General features: G+C 43.9%; 1 protein-coding gene across 3 annotated transcripts in view; it reads right to left on the bottom strand.

The window, feature by feature from the left end:
* The window catches only part of DSP (desmoplakin), a 248,517-nt gene that overhangs the window by 77,271 nt on the left and 149,051 nt on the right, over nucleotides 1–22,195 (bottom strand). For all 3 annotated transcript variants that reach the window (XM_078688070.1, XM_078688071.1, XM_078688072.1), the window contains exons 16-17: nucleotides 18,418–18,584; nucleotides 12,431–12,569 (exon numbers count right to left, since the gene is read on the bottom strand). In XM_078688070.1, the coding sequence (XP_078544196.1) occupies nucleotides 12,431–12,569; nucleotides 18,418–18,584 (306 nt within the window). The remainder of the gene's footprint in view (nucleotides 1–12,430; nucleotides 12,570–18,417; nucleotides 18,585–22,195) is intronic.

Below are 22,195 nucleotides of genomic sequence, written 5' to 3'. Positions count from 1 at the left end.
ATTAGTTCAAATAATAACAACCGGTATGTTCCCCAGTATTCTCCTACCTGCCAAGCGGAGTGTGGCAAGCCCTGCTCACTCTGGTCTACCAGCATCAATATGAAGCTCTACTTTCTCTCGAGGGAAATCTCGCAACCAACAGTTGACGGAGCTAAGCATAGTGTGCGATGAACAATTGGAAACAAAAACAAGGATGGTGAGGGAGCCAAATCTGAGGCTCAGGGCCACCGCATATGGGGTGCAGACTATAATACTGGTCATGTGGCAACGCCGGGACCAATCAGGGAGCAAGGCTTTATTTAGGACCGCTTCCAAATAAAGCTAATTTTACTATCCTGTGTTTCAAGCTGCTGGGGCAAAAATGTGAAATCATGGAATGGGTGGGGGCATCTCTAACTGTTATGTGTCTGAGGCGTTACAGTCTTCAAAAAAAAAAAAACCTGCACTCAGTAATGAACCTTCTGCACGTTTGTAAACATCGAATCGAATAAACCTCACCCTTTCCCCCTTCCGTAATTAGGTGCAAAATCGTACACGGCGTGCAGGAGCCGGGGTATAGCAGGTGTACATGTGTTTGTAAATGTGTTTGTATTTATATAGCGCACTTCTACCCAGAGGTCTCGTAGCGCTGTATTCATACCGCTGTGGAACCCATCCTGGCTTTCCTGTGAAATGTCCACTCCTGGGCACCCCCAAGGTGAAGCCAGGCATCCAAGCGCTGCTGGGGCCGTTGTGGAGATTAAGCAAGCTATTGCCCAGAGTCACAGAGTGGGACCCATGATTAGACTAGGCACCGAGGCGAGAATTATCAGGTCCGGGGAAATTGAGTCCAAGAGCCGCCGAGGCGAGAATTGAACCCTGGTCCCGGGCCTGACCTCTGCATCAGGGTCTGCCGCTCTAACCATTGAAAAACCATTGAGCCACGCTTCTCCGTGTGGCAAAAAGATGCGTAAGGTGTGGTTGCAGAAATGTTCATGCCCCGTTAAAAGGAGGTCTTGGAATGCGGGGTGCAAGTAAGGCAGCTAAGCGAAAGCTCAGATTTGGGGTAGAATGAGGAAAAGAAAATCCAGCTCCGAGGTCGAACAGACGCAATGTTTTATGGCTCCTGCTTGCCTGAAGAACTCATGAAAGGTCTCAGAATCTAGAATTCCGTCTAGAGCTGTAACTGCTAAGGCATTAGCTTCTTCAATTGGTTTTCCTTCAAGAAATGTAAAATCACCCTGTAGTTGGCAAATAACACATTGTGGTAAACACAGCATATCCCCTGCCCCAGCACTTACGTTTTTGTTTCTCCCAAACACCCAGGTCCCATCTCTATCATGCAGACCGAGCTGACGGAGGGAGATTGTGGCGCTGGGGTGAGTGCTAGAGTTCGAGGCAGGTGAAGGAGGGGTAGCAGGATTTAGAAAGTGACACGGATGGAGTGCTGTGGGGGAAGTGGACCCCCGTCTTTCTTCAACCCGTTCACCATCTAAAATGGTTGAAGAATATGGCTGTTAGGTACTAAATTATTTGCAGCTGTCCTTCTCTCCTCCTGGACTACTGACCATTGGAAGCACTTTTGGAGTCCTGTTTTTTCCTTCTACAGATGATTTGTTTCCATGCGTGTTAGTCCCACTAAACTAAACAACCTGGTATGTGTCTAGATATGGGTGGTCCGTGATATCAGTCCCCTGAGCAGATCATATGATCAGTCAAAGAAGCGGGAGTTGACCGCGTATTTCTGATCCTCATGAATATTTTGTCAAAAAGCTATAAGTCAGATGACTGAATGAGAACATTTCCATTGTTGTAGATGGAGATGGTAGCTTTGGACATGAATAGCGCTGAGGGTGTTATGGATATTCAAAGGCCATGTGGTGTTTTCCTGGATAAGTTAATCTTGGGCATTACGGTAATGGCTCTTCTCCATTGGGCTCTTTTATTGGCGAAGAAGATTAAATCAGTAACCACAATTCCTTTATTAGGGCAAAAGAAGATAACAGAAATGAGCGTTTCAGTGTTCCATTTGAGTAGTTTATGCTTGATGTTTTTTGCTGGATTTTAAGTAGGTTGGGGGGTATTTAATATTGAGTGCATTACAACCTAACTGTGACAGCAAGCTATCAGAAGGAATTGAGTAGTCTGACTCCATTTTATCTACTGAATACAACAATTTAAGCATACATAAGGGCCTACTCAGAAGTGCAACTATCTATAAACAAGTGACCAGTGCACATATTTAGCCAAACTGTATCTTAGATGATAATTAATGCACTTCAATTTGGGTAGCAGAGTTACTCCCAGTGTAGTCAGGAGGTTTCCAGACATTTTGCTGTAGGAGGCATTAGGAGCTTTGGAACTTCTGTGTTATAAAGCAGTGAAAGCCAGAGAAGTGCAACTAGGGAGACACAATTTAGAAGAAAGCATGGAGTGGGCAGGGAACCAATGCTGATTACCCAAGTTAAGACTGATAAACACCCACGACTTTGAAATGATTAGGGGTGCAAAATATTAAATATATGGAATTATAAGAAAGACTGAAACAAATTAGTGCAGATACAATCAAACAATTGTACGGGAGACCTGCCAAAAGCGTTGCAATATGACTGCTCCGATAGGGCTCCGGCTGTAACCTTGTTGGTGAGCGAGAAGTCCTTCTTTTCTTTCAGTGAATCACCATAGGGGGAGGAGAGAGCCTGGACATGTCTGCACAGGTCTCTGCTCAGTTGATGTTTCAGTGTTTTGCTCACCTCCAAACCTACAAACACCGGATGTAGACAGGAATAAGTACGCAGGTGTTGACAACGTTCACTACCGAGCACCAGCCGTCTGACCCAACATATCCCGGACGCGAGGCCTTCCATATTCACGTGCCGCGACGGTCTGCAGCCTTGAATTTAGCGCTAATCTACCATCGTAGTCCCAAACGCTCTGGGGGCTGATCCTTATGCCGCCTAAGTAGGCGACGGGCACGTCTTTAATCAAGGTCTCTGACTTCTTACAGAATTCTGAAAAACGATCTACACTTTGATGAGACACAGGCGCAGCAACAATGACCCTCAAAAAGCGGATCGCCTGAACATGCTCGAGAACTACAAAGTTGAACTACGCAGTAACATCAGTCGCGACATCAAATCCTCAATGGATCATCTACGTTCGGCCTGGTCGGGGCGGTGTCGTCCCTGCAGCAAGATGTGGATTCGGTGTGCACCAGGGTCCTTGACCTCGTGACACAACACCAGGACCGCGATCTATAGCCCACCAGATCCATGGGAACTTCCTGCCGACCTACCTTTCTGCCTTCACCTGTCCTGGCCCTAATCCCCACCCTGTTTATCGCCTTGCTCTACTCCTCTCCACTTTCCTGTTGCTGACCTCTGCCTTCACCTGTCCTGGCCCTTAGTCCCCACCCTGTCTATCTGTGAATTTTTCCCTCGTCATTTGAGATCTAGCTACTTTGTCTGATGCCCGATGGAGCTACCTGGTTTAGCTATAGGGGAGACAGGTCGGGGATTCCCTCCTTGGACGTCACCTACCCAGTTGGTCTTCAGCCAAATTTCCTTTTGTCTCTCCTGTCGTCTCTTCCTGCATCCTCCCTCTATTTTTGTCTCTCCTTCTCTCCTCTCCCAATATATTGAGACTGAACTATTTTGTCGAATGCCCGATGGAGCTACCTGGTTTAGCTATAGGGGAGATGGACCATGGACTCCCTCCTTGGTCGTCACCTACCCAGTCTGCCGTTAGACAGACCTCATTTCGTCTCTTCCCCTATCCCCCCTTTCTCTCCTTCCATGCCCCCTCCCCTCTACGCTCCATTTATTTTTCCCTGCTTGTTCCTTAAATTGTTTTTCCCATTGAGACCGAGCTATTTGGCCAATGCCCGGTGGAGCTACCTGGTAGCTATAGAGGAGATGGGTTTTGGGACTTCCCTTCGACCGTCATCTACCCAGCCGGACTTTGGACAGACTTTCCTTTCGTCTCTCTGCATTATCTCCCTCCTATCCCTTTACCCTTCCCCCCTTCCCCTCTACACTTCAATTATCTCGTCTTCTATGTCTCTTGCAATTGTTTGTCTAGCAACTGATGTAAATTGGAAGTGATGTAATCTTGTAATTGTAATTTTTGTGGAACCTCATGTAAAGCGCTCTGATACCTCCGGGTCTAGCCAGCGCTATATAAAACTCTTAAATAAAATAATAAAATAATATTTCAACTTCATGAGTTGAAGTTCCTAGAAGTCCCTCTTCACTTTCCTTGTAATTGCCTAAGCCACATCCTCTTTTCACCACGACTTACAGAGCAAAGCTGCTATTTTGGGATGAGGCCAACATGTAGGAGAGGGGACAGAGGTCCCCAAAATAGAAGCTTCTGACCTAAGATACCCTAGCTACAAAAAAATCAGCCTGATCCGCCCAGGCACGGAGTTCCATCAGGATCAGAGAGGGGCCCATGCTAGTGAGCGATAGTAAGATGCAAGTGGTGGGTGTAGGAGGGTAACTGAACAAGGACAGCAGTGACTCCACCCAGGAGTAGAATCCATCTCGTAGGTAGACTTTGGGTTAATCCAAACTGTTCTAATATAATTCTAGTTGTGATTAAATTTGTCAGGGAGGTGAATGGCAGGGCATTAACAGGGATATTTAAAAAGAAAGATCCTATGAACACCATCCTATGAGTCGCCTGTGAGAAGAACGTTCATGAACCAGCTTGAAAGGCATCACTGGGAATTTGCACACAGAATAAACTCTAAGTTTTGATGTGTTAGAGTTACTGAATAAAAGGCAAATACATTTGAAAGGCCTTTGGTGTGTGCTTGCTAATCACGTACTGTTAGTGTAATAAGTCATTCTTCTACCACTTACACCTGTTGTGAACCTGTGGTGCTTGCGCAGAAAGCAGAGACTCTAACACGGTACCCAGAAAAGGAATATGCTACTTACCAGTATGCATCTGTTCTTGGCATAGAGGGCTGAAGAGTGGTACATTTATGAATAGATCGCCATCTGGTGTTGGGCTCGGATGATTGCACTTGTTTTTCTTCTGGAGAAGTCTTTGTCGTCATAGATGACTCCTCCTCTTGGTGTTAGTGCGCATGGGCATCGGCTCCATCCTTAGATTGTTTTGCCATAGTAGGGTTAGATGGAGTAGTGTAGTATTATACATAAAGATATGCCCATGTAAGTGTATCTAAATAAGATAATGTTGGGACAGACACAGGTTTCCGGGGAGGCAGGGAGGGCATGTACCACTCTGCAGCCCTCTATGCCAAGAACAGATGCATACTGGTAAGTAGCATATTCCGTTCGAGGCATATGGGCTGCACATGGTACATTTATGAATAGATTGTACAGCAGTTACCTCCCTAGCGGTGGTCACCAGTGTCTGTCGCAACTGTTTGAAATAGAGTTTTTAATACAGCTTGGCCCACTCTGGCTTGTTGTGCAGCCTGTACATCAACACAGTAGTGCTTTGTGAATGTATGTGGTGTAGACCAAGTTGCTGCTCTACATATGTCATCTAGGGGAATGTTCCCTAAGAATGCCATAGATGCTCCTAGTTTTCGTGTAGAATGAGCTCTAGGAGGAACAGTTAATGTTCTCTTTGCTTTAATGTAACATATTTGTATACATCTTACAATCCATCTAGCGATGCCTGCTTTAGAGATAGGATTGCCCTTATGTGTTGGGGAAAATGCTACAAATAGTTGTTTAGTTTTCCTGAAGTTTTGTGTTCTTTCTATGTAGTACAAAATGGCTCTTTTGACATCTAGTGTATGTAGAGCCCTTTCTGCTACCGTCTGTGGCTTTGGAAAGAAGACTGGTAGTTCCACTGGCTGGTTGATGTGAAATGCTGAAATTACTTTAGGCAAGAACTTTGGGTTTGTTCTAAGAACCACTTTATTCTGGTGTAACTGTAGGAATGGTTCTTGTATTGTCAATGCCTGTAATTCACTTACTCTCCTGAGTGAGGTAATGGCTATAAGGAAAGCCACCTTCCATGTAAGGAATTGTATTTCGTACCTATTAGTCTGGTGAGTACTACGTTGAGGTTCCAGACTGGGGAAGGTGGTAATCTTGGTGGAATGACTCTTTTAAGGCCTTCCATGAAGGCTTTTATCGCTGGTACTCTGAACAGTGATATGTGCTGCCTGTTTTGTAGGTACGCTGCTATAGCTGCTAGGTGTACCCTGATAGATGTGTACGCTAGATTACATTGCTGTAAGTGTAATAAGTAGCAGATAATCTCCTTTGTTGATACGTCCAGAGGGTTGATATTGTTATTAGTACAGTGTATAGCAAACCTTTTCCACTTAACTGCATAGCATGCTCTGGTGGTGGGACGTCTCGCTTGTTTAATTATCTCCATGCAATTTGGGGGTAGATCTAAGTATCCAAATTCTAGGATTTCAGGAGCCAGATCGCTAGGTTCAATTGTGTGGGATCTGGGTGCATTATTTCTCCATGGTTCTGTGTAAGGTGCATGGGTAGAATTCGTAGCTTTTGATGTGGCACTTGTGAGAGTTGCAGGAGCGTGGTGAACCACGGTTGTCTTGCCCACGTGGGTGCTACTAGTATCATGGTCATTGAGTGTTGTTGCAGCTTTCGGACCACTAATGGGATTAGTGGGAGAGGGGGAAAAGCGTATGCAAATTTGTTGGACCAATTTATCCATAACGCATTGCCCTGCGACAGGTGGTGCGGGTACCTGGACGCGAAGCTTTGGCATTTTGCGTTCTGATGAGTGGCAAAGAGGTCTATCTCTGGCTGTCCCCATCTTTGGAAGAATGGCTGCAGTATTTGTTGGTGCAGTTCCCATTCGTGTATTTGTTCCGACTGTCTGCTTAAGATGTCTGCTATCTGGTTTTGGACTCCTGGTAGGTGTTCGGCTAACAGATAGATGTTTTGAGGAATGGCCCATCTCCAGATTTCCTGTGCTAGTCTGGATAGTTGGAGAGTGCGCGTCCCCCCCTGTTTTTGAATATAATACATTGCTGTCATGTTGTCTGTTCTGATCAGGACTGCTTTGTTGGTAACATGTATTTGGAAGGCTTTCAATGCTAGAAACACCGCTAGTAGTTCTAGGTAATTGATGTGCAGTCTTTTTTCCTGCACACTCCACCTTCCTTGTACTGTGTATTTCTCCATATGTGCTCCCCATCCTGTGAGCGATGCGTCCGCTGTTATTGTCACCTGTGGAATTGGTTCTAGGAACGACCGCCCCTTGGCAATGTTTGTTGTGTTCCACCACTTCAGAGAGCGGTGTGTGCGGTCGTCTACCAACACCAGATCTGTAATCTGTCCTTGAGCCTGATTCCACTGTGTCGCTAAGCATTCTTGTAGCGGACGCATTTGTAGTTTGGCATATGGTATTAGCAGTATGCAGGATGACATCATCCCTAATAACTGCATGAACACTCTTGCTGGTAGTGAGTGTTGTGGCTGGAATCTTTGAATGATTGTAAGCATTGTTTGTATCCTGACTGGATTGGGGTATACTTTGGCCTTTTCTGTGTCTATCGTAGCCCCCAGATATTGTTGAACCTTGCTTGGTTGTAGGTGTGACTTTGTATAGTTCACCGTGAACCCTAGCTGGTGTAGTAGCTGAATTGTCTTTTGTGTGTTTTGAAGACATTCCTCTTGTGACTTGGCCTTTATTAGCCAGTCGTCCAAGTATGGGAAGACATGTATTTGTTGTCTTCTTAGGTGAGCTGCCACCGCTGCCAGGCATTTTGTGAACATCCTTGGTGCCGTTGTGACACCAAACGGAAGGACTTTAAACTGATAATGTTGTCCTTCTACCACAAACCGGAGGTATTTCCTGTGGGCTTTGTGAATCGGGATATGAAAGTAAGCGTCTTTTAGATCCAGTGTAGAAAGAAAGTCCCCTTTCTTCAGTAAAGGAAGTACCTGTTGGAGCGTGACCATGTGGAAATGTTCCGAATTTATGTATGCGTTGAGAGGTCTTAGGTCCAGTATTGGTCTTAGAGACCCATCCTTTTTGGGAATTAGGAAGTATAGGGAGTATACTCCTGTTCCTTGTTGGTGCTGTGGAACCTTCTCTATGGCATGCTTTCCTAGCAGGGATAGTACTTCTTGCTTTAACAGTGTCAGGTGATCTTGTTTCATTGGACGCTGTTTGGGGGGGATGTTTGGTGGGGTAGATGTGAGTTCCAGGCAATAACCATGTTGGATAATTTGTCTCACCCACCTGTCTGATGTGATGTTTTCCCAGACAGGTAGGAACTGTGATAGGCGTCCCTCGACCGGTGTTATATGGTCTGGGGGGAGCTGTATGAAGTCACTGCTTTGGGGTTGGAGAGTTGCGGTTGTTGTTGTTTCCGCGACCTCTACCCTTGTTGTTGTTACCTCTGTAACTACCTCTAGAATTACCTCTGGGTGATGTAGGTGTAAAAGAGGTTTGTTGCTGGCTTGTACCTGTATTTTTGGATCCTCCTCTATAGGTGGACCTACGAAAGGAACCTCTTTGTGTCGGCTGTTGCAATGCTCCCATTGATTTAGCCGTTTCCGTATCCTTTTTCATCTTTTCTAAGGCCTCATCTGTCCCTGTGCCGAAAAGTGTTTTTCCATCAAAAGGTTGGTTCAGTAACGATGTTTGTACCTCTTGTTTGAACCCTGATACCCTAAGCCGTGCATGTCTCCTTAACATGATGCTTGTGTTTGTAGCTCTTGCTGCAGTGTCTGCTGCGTCTAGGGCGCACTTTATGGAAGTGTTTGTAATTAACTTCCCTTCTTGTATGAGTTGATCTGCCTTCTTTTGATGTTCTTTAGGAAGATGTGTGATAGTTTTTCTAATTCATCATAATGCGCTCTGTCATACCTTGCCAGTAGTGCTTGCGTATTAGCTATGCGCCAGCTGTTTGCCGCTTGAGATGCTACTCTCTTGCCAGAGGCATCTATTAGCTTAGACTCTTTGTCAGGAGGTGGAGCTTCTCCTGTAGATAAAGAGTTTGCTCTCTTACGCGCGTTTGTGACCACTAGTGAGTCTAGAGGAATTTGCCCTTTAATGTATATTGGGTCTTTTGGAGCTGCCCTATATTTCTTATCGATTCTTGGGTTCAGTACCCTAGCCCTCACTGGGTCTTTGAATATCTCTGATGTATGACTGAGAAGGCCCTTAAGCATTGGTAGTGTTCCTGATGTTCTTTGTGCAGTAGGTAGTGTTTCTAATAAGAAATCCTCTATTTGAGGTTCTGCATGTAGTTCTACCTTCTGATATGTTGCTGCTCTATTAATGAGTTGCGCAAAACCAGTATTATCATCAGGAGGTGAAGGTTTTGAGGGATACATTTCAGGGTCGTTATCGTTATCTGACCCTACATTGTACTCTTCCCATGGGTCTGCCTCCTCTGGGATTGTGTCTTCATCATCCCCAGGATGTTCCCCCTCCCCTGTGTCACTCTCTACATCTGTTGTAGGTGTAGATGGTCGTGTGGGAGGAATATTTGGTCTATTGTGAGGAAGAGGAGAAGATGGTGTGTGTCTAGGTTTTGGAGAAGGGGGAGGAGTTGTATTTGTCCCCATTGTTCTCTTCTTCGGATGAGTTTTGTCGTCCGAATGTTCATTCTTCCTCTTTTTAGGTAGTTCTGTGACTACCTTGCCAGTTTTTGGATCAATAAACAGAGTCTTTTGTTTAGGATCGGTCTTGTATTCCTGTGTCGGTACCGCAGTTTTCGGTTCCGAAAGGTGTTTTTTCTTCTGACTGTCCATTTGTATTTTCGGCACCGAGATTTTATTCGGATCCGATGTCTTCGGTACCGAAGATGTCCCCGGTGTCGAGGGTGTTTTCGACGTCGAAACGTGTTTCGGTGTCGACATGGACTGCTTCGACTTCGAGCTTTCCTTGACTTGGAGCTTTGGTGTCGATGTGGTCCGTTTATCGGAACCACCATGATGGGAGACCGAGTGTTTCGGTTTCGGTTTCGTTGCCGGGCTCGAAGGCGGGGCGTCGGAAACTTTTTTCGGTTGTCTGACCGGGCTCGAGGACGGGGTCGACACCGTGCGGGGTCTGTTCTTTGGTAAAGGGACGTCGTCACTCACGGTTTGTTGGACGTCGATTTCCTCGACGTCGGACTCGTCCACTTCAGACCCCGCCTCGTCGGCCTCTTCTTCCTCCTCTTCTGGGTGCTGGTCCTCGAACAGCTCCGGGATTGCTTGTGACTGCATTCTCGATACCTCGTGTCTTCGGGCTCGACGGTTTCTAATCGTCGATTTTGAAGAGAACGCTGCACAGGCCTCACAGTCCCTGGATTCGTGTTCAGGGGACAAGCAGAGGTTGCACACCTCGTGTAGGTCCTTGTGTGGGAACTTAGCACCACACGTTGGACATTTTTTGAATGGAGTCCTTTCCATGGACCCCGGGCTGGACTACTTCGAGTTTCTCGTAGTCGTCGTCCTTCGAAACGCGTCGGTATGGAAGTGAAGTCGCGTTCGATAACAATACCGTCGAATTGGAAAGGGTTACGCGCCGAATATGACCTTCTTTATCGAAGTCGGTCCGGAGCGCTTCGATCCTCATCCGAACCCGATGGCGGAAAAAAACAATCTAAGGATGGAGCCGATGCCCATGCGCACTAACACCAAGAGGAGGAGTCATCTATGACGACAAAGACTTCTCCAGAAGAAAAACAAGTGCAATCATCCGAGCCCAACACCAGATGGCGATCTATTCATAAATATACCATCTGCAGCCCATATGCCTCGAACAGAATGATATCTGCATCTTGCATTTTTTGATCCTTGTTCCAGTGTGCACAAAAATCAGGGCTTCCACATGAAAAATGGAAGTCCTAATTGGTAGAATCAGGATTTTCATGCAGAAATAAGCAAACGCCCCAATTCTGAGTGGGTCGGAAGGAAGGTGCAATTCATTGCACTCAAATTCAGACTCATCAGGGTTTGGAATTTATCAAGTATCATAATTTGCACCTATTTTTACTTTTTGGCGAGTAAAATGCAAATTTTTCTGCATAGGACAGCAAATGACCGGTCGCAGTAAACATAATACTCTTGTCCCCTTTTTAAATTCCAGCAGGTTTGACCTTCTGAAACTTAACAAAGAGTGAGGACTTGATAGCGCTCGCTAATAACTGGGAACAGTAAATACCATACAACTCAAAATTACGACTGCTGCCAAAGCAGTTTTTTTTGCAGAGGCCATAAAACTCAGTCAGACTTAGAATCAGGTACTTAATCTTGAGGAAAAGGCAGTCCATCTAGAAATAATAGGTGAGGAAAGCTGGCAGGTAAGGGAGAGGTTATGATGGGATACACAAAACCTTTCCATACATTTTGTTATCCAGAAAACACGGCAAGTTTTCATGGTGGTATGTGTCATGGAAGACCTCATTGAAAAGTATTTTCTGATGGGGAATGGGGTAATAGAGGTTAAAAAAGCAAAAGTCACTGCAACCCTAAACATAAAGCAGAATTGACTGATTATCCACCTGCATAAAGACAGCCAGGCACATATTGGGGTTAGTTAGAACCTCCTGGAAGTTAACTAAAGTCCCAGATTTCCCGGATTTAAGACTGGACACAGTGAAGAAAGGCAGCAGTTGTAAATCCCAACAGAAGCTATATTACTCCTGTTGTGATTTCGGACTGCTGAATCAGTCCCAAGATGCAAATGGCCTGATTACAACTATGGTGCGAAGTCTGTATCGGATGCAAGCTGGAATTTTCCCCTCAAATGGGATTCCAAGTTGGTCGGTATTTGCTACACACTAATTGCACATCTGCCACTTGCCTGTGTGCAAATTCCGTACATCACCCTATCTGTTCATGAGTTTCTGGCAGGCAAACTTGGCGAGAGTCTTGTTAACAAATAGCATAAAATTCCTACATGTAGAGACTGGAACATCTTTCAGCATGGGTAAATATGGCAGGTGTAGCTCTTTGATTTTATCCACTATTAAGACTTTAGTCTTAGATACAATCGAGCAGACAGAACCAGTTGTAGGCCGTTCAAGTCACACACAAGGTTATAACAACCTGAAAACTTGATGCAACCAAGAAGAACTTCTTCGTATATCAGATTTTGAGTAGGCAGTCAGGGGCTTTTTAGCCTATCTTCAATCATTAATGTAGAGAACTTGAAATCAATTGCACAGCCTATTTCCATCTCTCCAACCATCAATGTATGAAGGCTGAGATGTCTGAAGTCCAGGCCCACAGAAGGCGAGGTGTCATGTGCATTTTCTGGGGTTTTTATGACAACATTTCTCTTTTCTAGTAGAGGACATTGACCATGCCCATTTTAAATATCAAATATAACCTTTCTTCAGTAGGTTCTAAGTATACAAGAAATCTAAGAAAATATTTATTGAATGAGTGAACCATTTCTACATAAATGAATACGTTCAATTACATTTTATCACTTTGCAAATTTTTTCTAAAATTCATTAAGAAGTATAAAACATTTCTCTCACCTTTAGCGCATTTCGGTAGGCCTCTACCTTGTCAGGGTCCAATGAAATAGTTTCCTCTTCAGTGAGTCTGGCTTCGTAAACCTTGATTAAGTCTTCTGCTTGGAGAATACTTTGGAGCAGTAGTCGGAGTGACTTTAGCCTGAATGAAAATAAAGTGACAAAATCGGTCAACATTTTTACAGAAAAAGCAAGCATTCTTTATTGTAGCTAACTTTTAAGGTGAAAATACACACAAAATGCTAGCATTTGACCAATCTGTTTGTTAGACCATATAAGATGTGGGAGCTGACAAACCTTTAGGGTGTATAGCTCATTGAATTTGTACACAACCTTTCTTTTGACTTAAATGAACAGTTAGAATGGGAGTAGAGATGGCACAGAGCAGATCACACCACCCACCTCCAGTATATCCGTGGGATTGGTGCAGATGAACAGCAGATTAAGTTGAGATCCTCCTTCCCAGCAATGCCGTGGTAGGCCAGAGAGACCAAATGCTGGCACTATAGTCTGCACATCTGCATGGATCGAATGTCCTGCCATAAGGTCTGAAGCTGCAGCTCAGACAAACAAGCAGCCGCTCAGGCTGTGACCTACTTCCTTTTTATGGTTACTGGGGTGCAGATAACTCTGCAATAGATGGTTAGGCAGTTCCAGATCACAGAAGAGTCCCACAATTATGGAGAGCCCTTACAGGTACATGCAAGTGAGAGCCTGAAGGGCAGTTGACCCACAAAAAGAGTAAAGAGCTACAGGACTGAAGGTGACTATCCCTGGACTCTAAGAAAGGCAACAGTATGAAACTCGCCACAGAAAGTCGGTGGATTCATCGTAATTTGTCACTGAAGACCTGCTCAGAACAATAAACGTCCATGTGGTTGCTGCCCGCTGGTTTTTCCTGCTGTTCTGGCATTTAAATGGTTGCAACAGTGCCCTAGAGCCTCATTATCCTTCTTACAGTATGTGTTGCTCGTAGTTATAAAATAGTAAATCTTAAGGCTTACCAACATTCAGGAGGCTGGGTTGACCCTCTCTACTGTCTTGCACAGGGACAAATTCCTCCTCTAAGTCACCACATTTCTCTAGAGCTCTATTTGGTGGGAATCGCAAGCCCATCCAACTGTGGCAACCCAGGCCCTTAACTGATCCAAAAGATGGAGGGTGGCTGTATGATTTGTAATACTCTGCTTCATGAGATGATTCTTAAGCAAAAGACATACAATTGATGGATGGAATGCAGAACAAATCAAAACATTCACCCCCAGTCAAGAGATCTGGGTTAAATCCATCATTCTTTTGCTCGCCATGCCACCCCAGTTTAGACCTGGCCATATGCAAATCAGTCTTGACCCTGTGCCTCATGGGAAGAGTCCAGCCTGAACTGCCAAGCCAGGTCCTCCCTGGACCGGAAACAGGCATCCTAGGACCGGTTTCGGGGTTTCACCCCTCTTCAGCCATTATTGCTTGATTCCAGTGGCACAGTGAGCCCCAGAGATTCTTAAGACATTAACTGATCCACAGGTAGCCTTGTGTTTTTGCAAAGCTGAGAAATGCTGCACAGAACCTGGTCTTAGGGATGGTGATTGCCTCCAATACCAAAAAGGCCATATATTTCACAGGTGTACATTGCTCACAGAATTTGGTAAAACACACACCATTATGGTAGATATTTTAATCTGGTCCTGGACCTGACCACTGATACAGCAGGTACATCAGACAAACACAGTGCCTAAGATAAGGTGGTCTTGCACAGTCTCATGCAGAATCACAACTTGGTTGATTTCTAGAATGCCAGTCCTTTAGATAAATATTACACAATACTCTTGCAGGTTCATAGTACCTCAAATAGTATAGATTCTCTATTACATGACACACTCCTTCAGCAGCTACTGCACACTGACGCACTACCCGGGGCCAAACAGATCATTCTCCAATTCAACTTGGCATTCACTTAGGTCAAATTTCACCACCCACAAAACATTGGAAGATGCCAGCATTGACAAATAGACTACTGGATGAAAAATGCCTCAACTCACATGTTACTCCTCCACAGGGAGGGGGAGACTGCCTTATTGGTTGCTTCAGCAGAAACTATGGACAGCCACACAGGCAACCTGGTGAGGTCTGATAATGAGTGACTTGGACATAACAAAGAACAGATACCTTACTGAAAGCTTTTGGTAATTAAATATTATTGAAGCTATGCAGGCAGAATACAAACCCAATCCCAGCCCCCTCTCTCCTGCATTCTAGAAGTGGAGACCTGTTCCCTTAAATATCACTATACTAAGGCTTAAGAGGAGATCCTAATGAACCTCAAGTGGAGACGGGAAGAGATAGCAGACAGGATACTCACATTTCATTTCAAACGGAGGGAATCCAAACTGACCATACCGGTGATTAAAGGTGAAGAGAGAAATCTTATATACCCCAAGGATATAGCATCCTTCTATGAGAAGCTATATACATCATCCTATGTGATCTGGCTCTAGAAAAGCTCCTGAAGTCTATCCGCCCTCCATCTGTCAACGAGGAGGGCCATGCCCTACAGAATGGTGAAATTAACATAGAGGAGATGATTGACACCACTGTTAGTCTGCTTAAGTGTAAAGCTTAAGTGAATTCTTTAAAACCTACTAAACCAGGTATCCCAGATACTCTACAATGGCCTAATTTACAAAGGTATCTTACACTTTTGACTAAGTTTACTACTTTTTGCTATTCACTAACAGCTCTTTTGTAGTAACTTACACTTTTGTAGTAAGTCCAGTATTACACATGGCCAACCTAAAGCACTTCAACGCCCTCCAGTAGAAAATAATGAAGTTAGGGACTCAATATTTTAACAGTGTAAGTTACTGCAAAAGTGCAGCTCATGAATAGCACTTTGTAGTACGTTTTATAGTACTACAAAAGTGAAGTTTGTGAATCAAGCCCAATGTTTTAAGGAAGCAGATTTCACAGGCCCCTTGGCCCAGTAAGGTCATCATAACTCTTCTCCCCAAGGCCAAAATCTTAGCAACCAGGCAGTTTAAAGGTATCCCCTCACTGATCCACCACTCACAAGTGGGATTTGTATCTGGGTGGTCTTCCAAGAACCACATGATAATACTCCCATACCTACTCTGAGAGTCACAAAAACAGTAAGTATTGCCCTTGTTTCCAAAAAGGCTTTTGATCCAGTGGAGTGTAAGTATCAGTTTCAAATAGTGGCACACTTTTGTCCAGGAATGAATCTCTAGGAATAAGTAGTAATATCAGACCCTGACAGCGCAAATGAGCTATGAAGGCTTCTTGTCATGTACCATTTACATAAATAAAGGCAAGAGACAGGGGTGCCCACAGTCAGCTCTCCTCTTCCTCTTGGCCTTGAAACCCTAGGCCACTGCAATCAGAACTTTGCTGTAGATTTGAGATATTCCATCTCAATTAGGTCCTATAAACTCTCATTTAAGTGCAGATGACATGTCTTCTTAATAGAGTACCGGCCTATGTTGTTGAAGATAGTTTATGTACTTTGGGCCAAATCTCAAATGGATTTTAGAAAGTGGTCCCAACTCCAGCTGTACTTGCGGGGCACGTTGCAAACAGTGAAGTTGTTAATTGCACAGCATTACAAAATTGTTCCTGGATGTTGCTGTTAAGGATTCATAGATTGCTCTGGTGTATGGATTCTAATATCAAGGTGTTGAAGTGGAGAAATGCTTGATTCCAGGAAATTGAATGCACATAATCCAATGACCTGTGTATGATAAATATGGGTTTGAATTACCTTTCACATCACTTATCCTAATTCACATACAGGCCCCCAGCTATCCTTAATGCCCAGCCCACACATGCATAAGGAGATGTATTATGTCCTGCGACCAAGGCCTTGATGCATTGTGCAAATATAGCATAACATCACCACAATTTGACAATCCAGTAATCAAGGACAAGCACGGAAAGCAGCACATGGACTTCCAAATGGTAGTTCCTGGATCCACACCTTGGCCCACTTATGGCACAATGCAAGACTGAATATAGGTGAATCTCCTGCACACTGGAATGTGTGGAGGATGACTGGAGTTGGCCAACTAGATTAATTGATAGCTACAGAGGCTTTGAAGCCTTTTTGTGATCTCCAATCTGAATTTGGGCTTGAACCGACCCAAAAATGGAGTGACTCACAACTGATCCACTTCATACAGACAATTATCGCCTGTTTGGAAATACCTTGAGACTAGAGCAACCCGAAGGTAGTGGTGTTGGTCCTATATCGCCTTCTGGTAAATCACATCCATGCTGGCCTGTACAGCAGGTGGCAAGGCAGCACTTGCAATTAGTGCTGCAGCATGATTACTCACTGGAGGATAGGTAAACCCTGTTTTCCTCTCATAACTGGCTTCTTAGAGAAGCTAGACTGAAATGTGCCTACTTTGAAGTCCTCCACAACTGGAACTGGACATCATCTGGGATGCACAGAGCAGATCAACAGCCCCACTCCAAATGCCGAAGGTGTTAAGAAGTGGTGCCCTCCAAACACAGACAAAGATTGCTGGTGACAGCATTGGCAGTAGCAACTGCATGCATTCTTAGAGTCTAAAGGGAACACTCCCTGCTGAACCACAAGGAACTGCTGACTGAACTGGTGAAGACAGCCGACTGTGAGCGCACTATATACAATAATTACAATGAGATGACTAGTTTTGAAAAGGCATGGGAACCATCTGTTTGTCCACTAGTTGCTGTGTCTTGACTGGTTTAAGAAAGCTACATCTGTTTGGTTCTGTTGTTATCTATCTCGTTGTGAGAGAACAATCCCTTACTTTAGAATCCTTAAAAGGGAAATTAAGGCATGAATCTGACTGTGGCATGATGGGGTAGGAATTGGTCTTCGGTCCTTCGTTAGTTACTTACCGTGTGTGAATTTTATTATTCATGGGTCCTTTACTTTGCTCAAGCATGCTGATAGTTCTATTAGCATGCTTGAGCAAAGTAAAGGACCCATGAATATTAATAGATTTCACAGACAGTGAGTAACCAACGAAGGATCAAAGATCAGTCCAGTGTGCATATTTTCTACAATATCCTCTTACAATATCTTATGGCACAGGTCGATTTGCTCCATGAGTGCATTTCCAATACCTATTGATGTATCTATAGTTTAAAACCAATAGAGAACTAATGCAAAACAGAATGGAGGTGACAAATAAACACAGGAAACCCCTATTAGAATAGTTACTCATCTATACAGCAATAGTTTTAGCCGAAAACTGTTTCTGGACACCTTCGAGGACTGGTAGGTCCATTTCTCTCACACACTAGACTGGATGACCCAAACAAACACCTATTATATACAGCACACTTCTGGCTTTATTCTGCTTCATCTTCCTCCACTTTGCTAGATTGGCTGAACTCATTCAAATCACTGGAAATTTCCCAAAAGATGGTCTCCTCTGTAAAAATCAGAATTTATTTTAGACTCTCCTCTAACCCTTAAAACTCACATCACCAAACTTCACCCTATAAACTACACCTGCTACAGGCAGCAAAACCAAAATTGCCTGCTGGCGAAATCATCGCCGTGGTGAAAAAATGTCTTGGCACACTAGGTGGAGATCATCTGTCTCAAGAAATCTCAACCTAGCTCCAATCAAATACACTCACAATTATGCAGCTAAGTTGGTTTATTTGAAGGGATGAGGGACAAGAAAGATAACATCACTTCATATCTCAACACATTGTGGCACTATTAGCAATGGTGTTAACAGCAGACTGAATTAAAAGAAGAAAAGATGAAAAAGTGATGTCTGCAGCTTGATGATTCGTGTATTTTAGACAGCATTTAGGGAGACTGGGGTGGTATATTGCATCAATAAAAAGCCTTAGAATTAATGCATAACAATATTTGTGAACTAAGTGTGAATTATATTATACATTCTAATGTGACGAGATGCTGGAACACGTTAATTAGCACAGGTATATTAGATGAGATTACTTTTCAATACCTCTCCAAGTAGATTGAAGAGAAATCATTGACATTCTCCATTTTTTGAAACAGTAAACTCAGCTCGGACTGTACATAGGATGACTTGTCTGAGCCCTTAAGGGTGACCATCATTTCTTTAATCTTGCTGAGCTCTGCATATAACGCCTGGGACTCACTTCTCTTGCCCTGTAAACAATATAGGACAAAAACGTCAGTGAATGCAACATTAAGATTCTGTTGTTCAAACTGTCAGTCAGTGTATTATCAAAGGCAGGTTCTACTCTCTTTCTCCTATGTAGTGAAACCTTTAGAGCGCTTGTGACTTACCTGTATTTAGAGGGACCGGTTAATATAGGTTTTAGATTTACCTGAAGTCCATGATACACTGATATGGTAATCTAGTATGAAGCTTTGCTTCAATAAATAAAACAGTGGATGTCAAACAATAGAATATCTGTAATAAGACTCTCATCGGACATTAAAGGACATCCGCAGTGCTTCACACTTGGATGCTATCTTCATGTATATTCACACTAATATTTTACTATATTGCATCTATGTACCGTTGAGGTATTATATTGTATTTATTAAACATTATATTTAATGAGTATTGCTAATGTACCTAAAAGGCAAAAATATGCTTTGCATGCAACAATAAAAGCATAAGAGAGTAAGATACTGCAGGGCTTCCCAAATAGAAAGGCTTACAATAACATTTTCAACTGATGTGAAGATAGGAAAAAATGAAAAACAGAGGCAGAGAATACACGCAACATATGTTCAGATGAATTTGGTATTTTCAACAATCTTCTGAAGGCAAGATGGTCTGGTTTCGAAAGTGGGCGAGTGAGAGTTTGAGAACTAGTTTCCACACCAGTAAAGGAAAGCTTTAGTGCCAGAGTTGTTTCCAGATTTGGTATTCCCAGGCAAAGAGTATCTTTGCTGTGAATACCAATTTGTCCTCTGGAAATGGTGAGCAGAGAAATGCCCTAGTCTACAGCCATGTAAATTAGAAAGAAAATGTTTCATTTTATTCTGGCCTGGATTGGAAGCCAATATAGTTCCTTTATTAACGTCATGATGTGCCTGACCTTTCTCTTCACAGATATTAGTCAGGCCACTGCATGAAAGTCAGTCTTGATTATGAGAGTGATGCCTGAGGCACCCCAGCTAAAATGGTGTTGCCAACATCCTGATGAGTGCCAAGAGGTGAATAATTTGTTCTAACAGTATTCGAAGAAGTTTGCACCCTGGACCATCTTGATGAATGCACTGGTGAAGCTCAAGTATTTCACAGAAGAGGTAAGAGATAGGTAGGAAATTTCAAATGTTTGTTAATTTTGAAGAGTGGTGTCAAGTTTGTTTTGTGCTTCGGGGTGATGAGTACAAATTCGTGATTTATAGAATTTAATATGAAGGGGTTATCGAACATTGGCTGCTCCGTATTTATGATAACCTCGACAGCATCATGGGGAGGATGTAAGGTTCATATGGATGCATACCAGATTTGAAGTTGAACACCATTGTGACTAATAAATAATTTGTGTAAACCTGCTATAAAATTCACAAGCTGTGCATTGACATTGAAGTAGTGTCTACTCCTTAGTAGATGTTAGAAGCCGGAGCATTCCTAAATACATCTAAGGTATTGCTTGACCACATTTTGGTCTTGCCTATGTAATGAATCAATGTGGCAATGTCTTCTAAAAATGTGAATGTAACTCAAGGTGACTGCCCGATATATAATTGTGTAATTAATATCATCTGATTAAAACAGTGTAGCTGACTTCCCTTCAGTGGACCTCTCTTGACCTCTCTGGTTGCATCTTAACAGACAGATTAGAATATTCTGATGCACTGTGCTCTTCATCAAAGAATCCCCTCTTTAGTAACAGCAGTGCTCTTATAAGCTAATTTCCCACCAGTCTTGGTGTCAAATGGTCCTCTGGGTAGGGGGTGGCATCTCCCATGTCTGAGGGAAGCCTGGGTTGCATATTAAAGCCAACAGGTGCTTTGAAGCCCATGGCCCTGATATGCTAAATCACTAGCCATCCTGCTGGAGGAGGTGTGAGCAACTTGGGATTATTTCTGGGCACACCTGCAGGAAGTCAGAAACCTGTGGTGGCAGGCTGGTCGATGCCAGTCGGCCAGCTCACTAGATACGGGTAGGCTTTTCAGGGGACACCACTCCGGTGCCCTCTGGGTGCATGTCATAATACATCTAGTACTGGCAGCAGTACAGATTTATTAAGACAAGGTGTTTGATACCAAACACCATACATTTCAGTAGAGCCATCATGTACCTGTGGAACGCGTTATGACCAGTGTCCAGTAGATTTACTTAAGATGGCTTTTCTGTTCACTTGTGCCATCTAGTAATTGAACTAGACATCACAGGGGCATATCTGCTCATGCAGATATGTCTTCACATGTAATATAATGCACCCTGCCTTAGGGCTATAAGGCATGCTGTAGGGGTGACTTACATATAATATATACAGTGACTTTGCCATCGCATACAGTGAGTGTGCCATGTTGTGTTTTCACACACGGTTTGCACCAGGTCACACAACCTGCAATGGCAGTCTGCCAGCAATTTCTATTGGGTCCCTAATACATGCTGCAGCCCTTAAGGACCCTCCTTAGCACCCATGCCCTAGGTACCAGGGTTACCATTTACTCTGGATTTACAGGGGTGCCAAAGTATGTGCCAATTGTATCACAATTAGACCATCTTACCTTGTCTTTAGGGAATGAGTAATGGCACTAGGGCCTGATTAGCAGTGACCCAGTGCACATCATTCGAAAAACATCAGTACCAGTGGCAAAAAGTGGGGGGTGACCCTGACAAAAAGGTGCACGTTCCTACAGACACTTATGTGATCTGTGGAGGAAAGACACCCTATTTGACATGGTCACCCTGACTTTTTGCCTGGTATTGGATGCAATATTGACAGAAATGCACTGCAGGCCCTCAGTGCCAGATCTCTTTTCCGAAAACTGTACAATTGTTCCCTCAATTGGCAATACATTTAGCACCCCCTGCAAGTCCTAGTAAATGGTACTCCTAGAACCTAGGGCAAGGAGGCTAGAGAGGGTCCCTAAGGGCGCAACATATATTGTGCCACCCTAATGGACCCCTCAGCACACTCGTTCACACTGCCACTGTAAGCTGCGTGAAACAGCGCAGAGAAAAGTGATGACACAACGTAGCACACCTCCTGCATACCATCCCTACAGACACTGCCTGCAGTATAGATAAGTCACCCCTACAGCAGGACTTCCAGCCCCAAGGCATATGTGTGGAATTATCTACATGAGCAGATATGCCCCTGTGATGCCTAGGCCAATTTTTAAATATATCAAGTGAACAGGGAAGCCCTTTTAAGTACATGTCCTGGACACTAGTAACTACAAGTTTCCCAGCTACACGAGGGCTTCACTGAAACTAGAGATGTTTGGTATCAAACATCTTGCAATAATTAGCCCACATGGAGTCCAGTGATGGATTTATTATTACAGGCACCCAGAGGGCACCTTAGAGGTGCCCCCTGAAAATCTACAACTACTAATGTACTTGCTGACTGGTGTAGACCAGCCTGCCACCACAGATAGGTTTCTGACCCCCTGCAGGAGAGAGCTTGCACTCTCCGAGGGCCTAAACAATGCCTGCTCTGGTGGAAGGTGTTGTCACCTCCTCCAAGCAAGATGACTAATTAATCAGCGTATAAAAGTGAGGAGGCTTCAAAGGCCTCTGCCACCTTTGATATACGACCCAAGGCTTCCACAGACAGGGG

This window comes from Lissotriton helveticus, chromosome 4_1, assembly GCF_964261635.1.
Source record: "Lissotriton helveticus chromosome 4_1, aLisHel1.1, whole genome shotgun sequence".
NCBI lineage: Eukaryota > Metazoa > Chordata > Amphibia > Caudata > Salamandridae > Lissotriton > Lissotriton helveticus.
Note: the sequence above shows the minus strand (reverse complement) of the source record. Positions and strands in the feature narration are given on the sequence as shown.